At 39.1% G+C, this 11198-nt stretch overlaps 1 protein-coding gene across 2 annotated transcripts in view; it reads left to right on the top strand.

Moving 5' to 3' along the window:
• The first annotated feature begins 7846 nt into the window (after positions 1-7846).
• SMIM19 (small integral membrane protein 19) overlaps positions 7847-11198 on the top strand; it is a 48842-nt gene continuing 45490 nt past the window's right edge. Inside the window, exons 1-2 of one of the 2 annotated variants that reach the window (XM_063300348.1) lie at positions 7847-8127; positions 10163-10287. In XM_063300348.1, the coding sequence (XP_063156418.1) occupies positions 7982-8127; positions 10163-10287 (271 nt within the window). In that variant the 5' untranslated portion in view covers positions 7847-7981. The remainder of the gene's footprint in view (positions 8128-10162; positions 10288-11198) is intronic. The other variant, XM_063300349.1, reaches the window with a different exon arrangement.

Below are 11198 nucleotides of genomic sequence, written 5' to 3'. Positions count from 1 at the left end.
GCAAGCAATTAAAATATATAAAGACCAATGGGGGTAGAGGTTAAAATGCTAGATTAAGTTTGGAGAAACCCAGGTTTTAGTCCACCCAAGTCAAGTAAGCTTCCTGGTTCACTCTCATCTTGCCTCACAGGGTGGTGGTTGTGGGGAAAAACTAGATCTAAATAAAACAGCTGTTAGCAGAAATAAAATTAATTTAAAACTCTCAGTATAAATAAAAAGTCAGTAAAAGGCCCGGGAGAATATAACATCTTTGCCCAGGACTAGACAAAGTAGATACATAAAGGAGCAATCACATGGTGAAAATTTGGATTACGATAACACCTGACCTATGGTCTTACTTGGATTTGGTGAAAAAACAAAACTAAGTGCCATCAGCATAATGATGGCAATGTTCTGAATCTCAAAAATGACTTCAGTGATTTTATATAGATGGCACAAGCATGAATCTGAGCAGAAATGTTCCAGCACCACTTTCTAGAGAAGGCCATCTTCATATGAGTAGAACCAATCACTTGGTCCATACCCTATTCAGAGAATCTCTACAGTAGGATGCCATGTCAATGTATTGCAATAAAAATTCCTAAGAAATCCATAAGCCTGTGCTCCCCTGGTTTGCCCTACTAAAGATAATGCTGCAGGGCAACCAAAGCAGTTTTAGGGCCAAAACCAGGCCTATACTCCAGCTGGAATGAATATGGAAAATTTATTTCAGCCAGGCATGTTTGGATTTCATCAGACAAACCTCAATTAAAATACGTTGCCCAGGAAAAGAATATTAGCTAATAGGTCTCCTGATTCAACAATACTTCTTTCAATAGTTTCACTACTGCTTCCTATTGAAGCTGAGACTGCTCCCTTTCCTAAAAAGAAATATATGGATCTCTGGAACCCATTGGTCATCTTCTCCCTATTTGCCATATTAGCCATAACGGGGAAGGTGATCAGATGGTTGCTTGGCTGATGTCTGTCAAGCATCATATCAATTGTCTTTATGTTCTAACAACTAAAAGTCATTTTTAAAAGTCTGACCAAACCAGACCATTTCCTAAATTGGATTTCCTAAACTGGAATCTAAGAAATTGTAATTATGATAATTTTTTGTACTCAAAGGCTAAACCCTTAACCTGAATCAACAAAGCACAATTCTGTGTTCACATAATACACTATCCCTGAACAAATTATGTGTCAGGCTCTCCTGACCATGACCTGGCAGTAAATCTCAATCTCTCAACTTTACATTGCTCAACTTGGCTGCTAAGCTCAGACTCGGCTGAAATCTCTCGGTCATACCACACCACACAGCTAGATAAGAAGATTTACTGCAAAATAAAATGAAGGTACAATTAACAGTAATTGCTCTTTGTCAGTATGAGAATACAATTTCCTCTAAACCTATGGCATTTTAAATCTTGCTTCCTTGTTTATTTTCTACATTTCAACATACTCTGCCTTGTACTTATGGCTTTGAAGTTGAGCAGTAGTTGTTTATAGTTGTTTATGTCTCTGTTGGTCTTTATGCTTTTATTCTGTTTTTATGCTTTTATGTTGTAAATTGCCAGGAGTATTTTTGCTGAATCCAGTGGTGGTGGTGGTGGTGGTGGTGGTGGTGGAGGAGGAGGAGGAGGAGGAGGAGGAATAATTTATCTATAGGATGATTTAATTATGAACTCCTAATGTAATGGATAGTTATTAGCAACGTATCTGGAGATGGACATTTGACCCCTGCATTATTCTGTCACTTACATTACCACTGCTACATCCCCCTTGCTCCTTCCTATCTCTTTCACACCAGTAGAACTTTCTAGTTTTATTTTTCAGTTGTATTCCTAAATTATGCCTGTTAGACTAAAGAAGTGATTGCATGAGCTTCAGGCAAGACAGGGGTTCCAGGATGGTACACCACAAATGGTTTGTCTCATTCCAGGGTTTCCCATGAGAAGATCCATTTTCCCTTTGCAAAGTTATCTATGGACTATGAAGGCCCATTCTACTGTAATTTTCTTGAACAAAAGTTTCAATTCATTGTTTCAAATAATGTGTGTGAAAGAAAGCTGTATTTAGTGATTCTCGTAACAGTATAGTGTTTCTTTGGTGTGCTTTAATTTTTATGTCTAACTGCTATTTATCATTTCTGAGTGTTATTTAACTTACTTTTTCTCCAGTGAAAGGAAAATGAAGGCTCTTTGTTCTTCCCTTTATTTGTTTTTCAGACTTTGTTCTGAAGATGAGAAAACTTTTTTATATGCACTTTATCTTATTGTCCAGTTGCTTATCATATTTGTAAGATATGAGAGGACTCCTAAAAATGAAACCCATATTTCTAATACTTAAATTTATTAAATTTTTATGCTATAGTTTCTCTTCAGACCATATAAATCTTTTGTGTTTTCCTGAAGTTTTTTAAAAAACAAAGATCAGAAATCAACATCCTTACCCTACCCTTCCTAATTTTTTTCTCTTAGTTCTCTGCAATAACAATACTTGTTTATCCACAACTAATGCTGACTTAATGAGGGGTGGAGTGGGAAATGGAATCGGTCTGAGGGCAGATCCAGCCCTCCATATATCCTGGAGGGCATGAAGGGTAGGACTTAATGTAGTGGTATCTGAAGTGTGTCTTCTCTTAAGTGCCATCACCTCACTTCATCTATTTCCTCTGGCTTGAAGAATCTAGTACCTGTAGCTGTTCATCCCAAATGAAAGTTGTGGGCCTTAAGCCACAGGTAGATGGCTTGCTTTGGATGCCTGTGTTTGCTGCCAGCTCCCCAGCAACAGCCAAACAACTACTTTGGGGCAAGTAGTTCCTAGCAGCCCACCAATCAGTGGTTTAGCAGGATTCCAGGAATGACTATTCCTTAATGCAGCAAGGACACCCTCCTTCACCCTCAGGATTTCTGCTTTTCCACTGCCAGTGGAGAGTGAGAAGCAGAGATCAGCAGGATTGCTGGGAGGGAGAGATTGGGATTCCCCCGCTGAGGAGGAGTATATATATGGGCAGTTCCTAATCTGTCACCTAGTCTGGCTCTTTTGGTCCACCATTGCTTTGGTAGTACCTAGCCAATCTGGATTTCACAAAGCTGAACAAGTTTGGACCTAACTAGTACTAGGATGAGAGATACAGAAAATCTTAGGGCTGCAGGTTAGACTGGGGAGTTTAAAAAACCCAAAACAAAACAGAAAAAGTTTTAAAAACCCAGGACAAATAAACAAACCGCCACCGCCACCCAGCCCCCAAAATGGAAGAAGGGAGTGGCAAGTCACTTCCATATTGTAGGGCAAACTTCTTGAAATTTGATAAAGAAACCATTTAAAAGATGGGTATTTGGCCCACACAAGGAAAAGAAGATTCAAATCTCAGAGCTAAATTCTATAAACAATAAGAAGGGATCTAGACATATCAAGACTTTTTTCAACAGAAACAATGGGCTTTTAGCTGATAGAATTGGGATTCTGATAGAAGACACACATCTATTCTTGAACACTGGGCTTGGCATAATTTTTATCCTGAGAAGAGACTGAAATGGCAACAAGTGTTTTTGAGGAAATTATGTAACTTTCAGAAGTCTGCATTGTCATGGAAAATTCAGCAGAATGGAGCACAACACTGAGGAGAAACAACCATTTCTTCAATTATTGTTGGGTCTCAGCTTTACAAGAAAGAGGATCAGAGAACAATAGAAAAGTAAGGCCTTTGATAAGAATTTTGAATTGTAGGGCAGGAAATTTGCTGACAGGATCATGGGACCATGCAGGGAAAACCGGATAAGTTTGATTGTGTAAGGAGAGCCTTTTTATAGTTAACAAAACCTGCTCTTTTTTAGGCAGCAGCAGTGCTGGAAGTAGCCATTGTCTCTTGTCAGCAGCAGAAGAACATTAATGGGATTAGGCACATATTGCATTTTGTTGCAATTTCCTTATTAAGTTTTCCTTAATCAATCACATCAGGCTGGATATTTGCTGCCTCTACTCAATTTCATTCTGCCTTTGTTAACCCTGAGCAATACTTCTTTCTTTTCAGCAAGGAAAGGATTCCTTTGGGTCTAACAGAATTAGATAAAGGGGGGAACTGAACCTGGTCGCTGTCATGTTTGCAAGATCGGGAGAAATAAACTCTCATCTCATTTCAGCCACGACATTCATTGATTAGAAGCCTGGGTAACATGGTGTAGTCCCTAAATCAGGGTTTCTCAACCAGGGTTCCATGGAACCCTAGGGTTGCATGAGAGGTCACTAGGGGTTCCCTGGGAGATCACGATTTATTTAAAACATTATTTCAAATTCGGGCAACTTCACATTAAAGAGGTAAGTTTCATTCTTGATTTTTAGTTTAAGAACACTGTTAATGCACATATACAAGCCTACACATGAAACAAATATAATAATTTTGTACCTTCTGGCCTATATTTGAGCCTGAATGTGCAGGGCTTCCCTGAGGCCTGAAAAATATTTCAAGAATGGTTACACAGATGGCTAGTATCTTGAAAGAAGTAACACTTTATCTCTGTCTCAGTTATTTCATCCAGCTCACAAGCTCTCTGCATAATTTTTCCTCTCCTGCAAGCATTTACAAATCTCATTATAACTTCTCTTGTTTTTTGCATTTGGGTGAGCCAAGAAAAAGAAACTATGTGCACCTTCCACATCTTTGTTTCAAAGCTGCAGGTCTGGCATAAGGTGATTAATCTTGGAGATAAGTATCCAATTAAATTGGTATGTTCTGCATTCTCTCTGATGTCTTTAAGTTTTAAATATTTTTCTGTTCTGGTCCTGGGTATCTGCCAGTTCTAATCTAATGCCTCTAATATCTTTTTGAACTGTTCCAATATCAAGCTCATTTTTCATAGCGATGTCATATACCTTACTATCAGTCTGAGCAAGCTCTGATATTTGAACAGACATTTCTTCATGTTGTTTGTTGATTTATTTACTAATTAATTTATCCTTTTGCACTGCAGGAACTGACTTGTCCCATTCCATCTTCATTTCTTATTTAGGTTGCTTAATCTTATATGCCATTGAATCAAAGTCCAAACTCCATCTGGAATGATGCATAACCTGAGAGAGTGCTCTCTCAGGACATCTTCCTTCTCCTCCATTTTTTCTTCCTCATTACTAAAGGCAGTTGCTGCTTCTGTTTCTTTGATTCACCCATGTGTACTTTGAATATTCTACTTCTTTGCAAAGTTCCCTTTAAAAACAGTTTTATTATTTAATCTTACACTTAGGAGGGGTCCAGCCAAATTTAATGGCTAACCCTATCAGAAGAGCTGGAGGAGAGCAATCAATTTAGCACATCATCTTCCCCTGTGGCTAGCCACTCCCTATTTAACCCCCTCCCCCAAGAATTATTAAAAAGTGGATAGAAGGGGCTTTCCTTTTAAACTAACCATATTTAAACCACAAGTAAGAGAAAGTATCTCAACTCTTTGTGAAGCGAACAGAGTCTTAACAAAGCTTAGGAATACTCAGTGGATGACTGTGGATATTCAGGGATTGACATAATTTTTAAGAAGAGAAAACAACACTTCGTAGCTAAGGAAGTATATGAATATTAAGTAATACAGAATAAATGTTTAATATAACTGAGAAGTGAAAGAAAATAAAGGGAATGGCTAAGCAATTTATCTAAGTTAATATAGAGTTATAATTGGCCGGGAACAGGAGAGATTCAGGCCCAACATAGAACCACCCCATATTAGACCAAGTACAGGATTTATTAATTTCTGTGAATATTTGTTCACGTACAGTTTAAGAGGGGTGGGAGAGTTAGAAGTGGGGGTGGGGAGATGAATGGCTTGGGAAAATGGTCAGGGTGGGGAAGGATAGGACAGTGGGGAAAAGGGTACTTAACTGGAAAATATTTTCCAAAGCTTTTACTAATTCAATGGCAGATTCACTTGGTTACACCATAACTGGGTTTTCACTATTGATGAATACAATTTATACTTTTGGTAAGCGAAACAGGAATGGCAGAAGCATAATTTAGAGATGGCAAAAAATACACACAAAAGTTTCTTTGAATGTCAGGGGGTTGGGTAAGCCAATAAGAAGAAGTAAAATTAGTAAGCATTTCAAATCTTAAACCCATTTGTGGTAATTACAGGAAATACGTTAGTTGGAAAGTATTAAGGATGAATAGGCATTCAGACAAATCAGCCATCAATAGATACATAGAGATAAACCACATTTAGACACCATTCAAAAAAGACAGTAAAAAAGCTAAGAAGGAAACAAAAAGATCAGAACACATCCAGTCCAGCAACCAACACCCAGATAAGCAGGGATTAACACTAGACAAACAATCAAGCAGAAAACAATACCCCAATCAAGGAACTACCAAGAAGAAAACCACATCCCCACCAACACTGGCAGGACAAGCTATATAAGAGTAGCTTATATTTTCTCCCTGTTTTTATAACAGGGAGCAAACCCCACACTCACTAGCACTGATGATGTTATCTAGTCGGGTAATGAAATGTCCAAGGAAACAACCAAGCTCAGAGCACCAAGGACTCCACAGTTCAACCCGGAGCTACAGATATTCTCTTCTATTGGAATCAGAATCTATTATTCTGAAGAGATGCAACCACTCCCAAATATACCTTCCAAATTTCTGTATTTCCCCATAGTGATGTTAACAGGGAGATAATAACATTCCCTTCTAAGAGCAACTGTGTATCCACTCTGATAGTGAAACTGAGATGGTTATTCATGTACATCTGGATTGCCCAATCAATCATTCCTGGAGAATGGAACTGATAAGCCGATTGCAAATAACCGAGTTGGCACTCAATAACAGCATGTTCTTGTGAAAGGCCAGCAGCTGCCTCAGCTGGGCCCGCCTGGTCAGCAGCAGGATGGAGAAGATGGTGAAAGTCAGTTGGGGCCAGCAGCGGGCAGCAGGGTTAGGCAGTGGAATGCAAGGAAGCCAAAAGGGCAGAGATGGGGGGGGGGAGATAGGTGTGTGGATGAGGTGAGTTTAAGTGGAGGCAAGTGCAGCAGGGGAAAAGAAGCGTGAGGTCCTTGCCTACCAATGGTGCAGTCCTCACCTAATGACCGCAACCAGGACTATTGGGAACTGCTGTCGCTAAGCAGTGCAGTCATTTGATGTTTTGCCTAATGACTGCTTTGCTTAGCCACATAAATTCTGGTCCCAATTAAAATAGAATAAACTTTTATTGTCATTCCAGTATACGCTATTTATTTATTTATAAATTTATTCACCACCCATCTCCCCCTCATGGGGGGACAATAAAAGTTTATTCTATTCTATTCTTAATTAAAGTAATTAAGTGAGGACCACCTGTATTGCTGTCAGAAGCCAGTGGACTTAATTGGAACTGTAGATCCAAAAAGCTGCTGGGAGAGGTTTGAGACCTCCAAGATCGGATTCAGCCCTGCAGCTATACTATTTCCTTTAAAATCCATGGTGGGTTGGGTTTTTTTTTAGTAACAATACATATAGCTTTTTAATAGCAAAACGTATGTGAGTATGAGCAAAAAAGAGCTCCTCTAAACGTGGCAAAAGTTCTCCAAGATAGGCCACTCTTGGTTAAAGGGAGATCTAAATTTCATCGCCAAATTCGCTTCTGATTTCCTTTCCAGTCGAAATCTTGCACTCCATTCGGACGTTTTGCCCTGCCGAACACTCAAAGCCTCACGTTTTTCCGCACGAAAGAATTGACACAGAAAAGTCAACCCCTACTTTTACTGCGACTTCTTTGGGGGCAGGGGCGGCGATTCAGAGGGATAAGAAAGAAAACGATAATATCAGGTAGCAATTGCGCAAGCCTCCCTCCACCCCGGATTGGTCAGTTTTCGTTTCCATCACAAGCGGTGGCGTCGAGTCAACCCGGAAGCTGAGAACTGCGTAGGAGCCCATTCTTCTCTCCAAGCCTTTGTTTTCGATCGTCTGAAGGAAGTGAGGTCACGTCTCGTTTCCTGTTTGGAGGACGGCACTCTGCGATTTCCTGTATTACCCATGGCTGGTGCCCGGGCGCTGGGCGAAAGCGGCGGGGGTGGTGCAGCCGCTATGGACTATTCAGTACACGAGGCTTGGAATGAAGCCACCAACATTTACCTGCTGGCGGTGCTCGCCAGCTTGGCCCTCTTGGTGTACGCCCGCAGGTGGGAATCTCTGCAGGGAAGGAAGTGACTCCTATGACTCCTGTTTGTATATTGATTTAGAATACCTAAGCATCTTAGTTCGGCAGATCGGTATTATTTTCCTTCCGCTGTAGGTGCCGAGGCGGATAGAAACCACACTCCGCTTTATGAACTGACTGTTGAACTCTGATTTGGAGATGCGGCTTCCTAATTCACGATTCATCCTGGAATGTCGGGATGCCTTTTCCCATATAGTCTCAGTTGTTAGCAGTGGAAAGTTGCGATATTGGCAAAGCTTCTGGCAATATCTGCTTACAAGCTTTCAGGTTACATGACTAGGCTTGCAAGTTCTCGTTGTTATTGCATCAACAATTGGTTACTTCGGGATTTAGGTGCATACTTCTGGGCTGACAGTTGCAAAGTTTCTTGTCTGCTCTGGAAGTGCTACAAAACAGGAGCTTCTGTGAATAGAATAGGTATTTATTTATTTAGTTGGTGATGGGGGAGGATATCAGAGAGAAACATACTCTGTTTATAGAATATGCCTCTGCCCAATTTGAGAAAATTCTTGGTTCTGTCTCAGCATTTCACACCTCACTATACACTAGTCAGCAACCCCTTCCTATCAGTGCATTTTTATGAGGATGACTAAATGTTTATTGCTCATGACTAAGCCTGAGTCTGATTCACTGTGAAAATAAAAAGTGGTTAAGGCTCCAGGCTAGAAACCAGGAGACTGAGTTCTAGTCCCACCTTAGGCATGAAAGTGGCTGGGTGACTTTGGGCCAGTCAGTCTCTCTCAGCCCAACTCACCTCACAGGGTTGTTGTGGGGAAAATAGGAGGAGGAAGGAATATTAGGTATGTTCCCTGCCTTGAGTTATTTGTAAAAATAATAAAGGTGGGATAAAAAATAAAATAAATAAAAATTGCAACAATACTATAATGAAAATGTGAGGCATTGCTCTGCACAATTTACTGTCCAATAAATGTTTATTATGAGTGTTGTGTTATTGTTTTCAACACATTGTTGGAAAGCTTTTGCTGCCTCAGGGTTCATAGAGTTTTGCAACTTCCTTATTCTTTTTCAGTAGTTAATTGTTACCTTTTCAATAAGTAAGGGTAAGTCTGGTTTTGCTAATATTGAAAACAAACTTAATAAAAATAAAAACACATTTTTATTGCTACTGTGTTACAAAAATAAACTTATTTTTTCTTTCTTTGAGGAAAACAGTACCTACCTTTATGAATAACAGTAACATCTGCAAGTAGAATAGTGAGAAGGTGAAATAATAAGCAGTTATATATTGCTTTCAGCAGGGTTTTCAAAATGCTTCATACATCTTATCTTGCTGTAACCTGATAAAATCTAATTAATATTAAAGATCCTTCATTGAGTGTTAGGAGACAGAATGAATTGTCCATGAATGACTTAGACAATTTATGGGACATCTGAGATTTGAACTGGACATTTCTTAGTTTACAAACTAAGTTTCTGCAACATTTACTGCACGTTAGCTCTTCCTTTTGAGAAGCATCTATATTAGCTAATTGAGTACCAATCAAAGAAGCAGACACTGCACCTGCATAACCTTGCTGTAATTGCATAACTTTGCAGAATTGAGGCTCCATTCAAAGGATCTGTACAACCTGATATAGCTAATTTATACTGTCTTTCATGTCCTGAGTACAGTATCTAAATACTGAACCTATGCATTTCCCATGTAGGTGAACACGCAGGCTCTTTCACAATGCATAAATGCCTAGTAGCGGTCCTTGCATGAAGTATGGTATTAGAATGGAGTGAACAGGAAGCCTTGCTACTGTGTGACATTTAAACATTTATAGCCTAATTTCTGAAGTTATATTTTTCAGTGATGGTAAGGTTTGCTTTGTCAGGAAATTGGAGATAATCCTTGCTACTTCTAATTGAAATCCCAACTGTATTTCTATTCCTTTGCTGTAGAAATTAAGACAGGTTGCTAACTTCATTTACCAGTAAGGGAAACACATCTGCTTTTGTATTACTTATGTTTTTCTTTTCCTTTTGGACTTCAGAAATAAGAGGAAGATTATGAGGATTTTTACATTACCTCCAACAATAGAAATACCATCTGAACCAAACTTTTATGACAGTGTGAAAAAAGTCCGTCTTCGGCAGCAATTAGAGATGTATTCTATCGGTAAGTATAAATTATTTACTTTGAGGCTTTTAAGGTTTGAGTAAGCTATAGATCTCATTTAAAAAAAAATGGAATTTGATACTAAATATATGTGATAAAACCCAAATCTGACTCTTGACATTAGCAGGGCTTGAATTTACTATTATCCTGAACATAAAAATATGTCTCTAGGGTTGGGATTGTTATGCTCATCTACTCATAGAACTGTAATGTGTATGGATCATGCAGGTGTTAAATCCTATTATGGATTGCAGGATTGTTAACTGGCTTGCTGTGCTAATGACCCTTGATACATACTTTGCATTTCTACATTTCATACAGTATGAAATGCTGTATGTACAGTAGCCCATTTTATCCCTTGTGTGTTTGTCATGCTTCTCTTCCTATTCTGTTAATAGTCAGGATAGTGTTCTTTCTTATTACATGATCCTGAGAAATGGATGTTAAAATCATGTTAGACAGAGGATCTAAAGATCTTTAAAAGACACCTGAATTGGATACTTATAAAATGTTGTAATGTCTAGTGCTCCAGTTTAGGATCCTACCAAGTTCTTTTCTAGAATTCTCAATTTCTCCTTTATCCTCATCCCCAGTATTTAGCATTCTATGCATGCTTCATCATTATTGGGCTCCGTTTGGGAATGTTTACTTCCTGAGACTTGTGGGTGGTGGTAAAGTACCTGCAGAGCTGTTTTGTGTTAGTTGGACCATTTTGGCTAAATAAGGAATGAGACTTTGGGAATGAGATTGCTATTAGTGCATTCCTATTACAGCACAAAGCGAAATGATGTTTTCCAGACAAGGTTTTCTGTTCACTTTGATGGGAACAAAGGAGTGAGGCTTATTCAAAGCCAAGCCCTAATCAGTTAGTTGGAAGTTTAACAGTGCCTCCATATAATGAAGGTCTAGAA

Source organism: Candoia aspera, chromosome 4, assembly GCF_035149785.1.
Source record: "Candoia aspera isolate rCanAsp1 chromosome 4, rCanAsp1.hap2, whole genome shotgun sequence".
In the NCBI taxonomy this organism is placed as follows: Eukaryota; Metazoa; Chordata; class Lepidosauria; order Squamata; family Boidae; genus Candoia; species Candoia aspera.
Note: the sequence above shows the minus strand (reverse complement) of the source record. Positions and strands in the feature narration are given on the sequence as shown.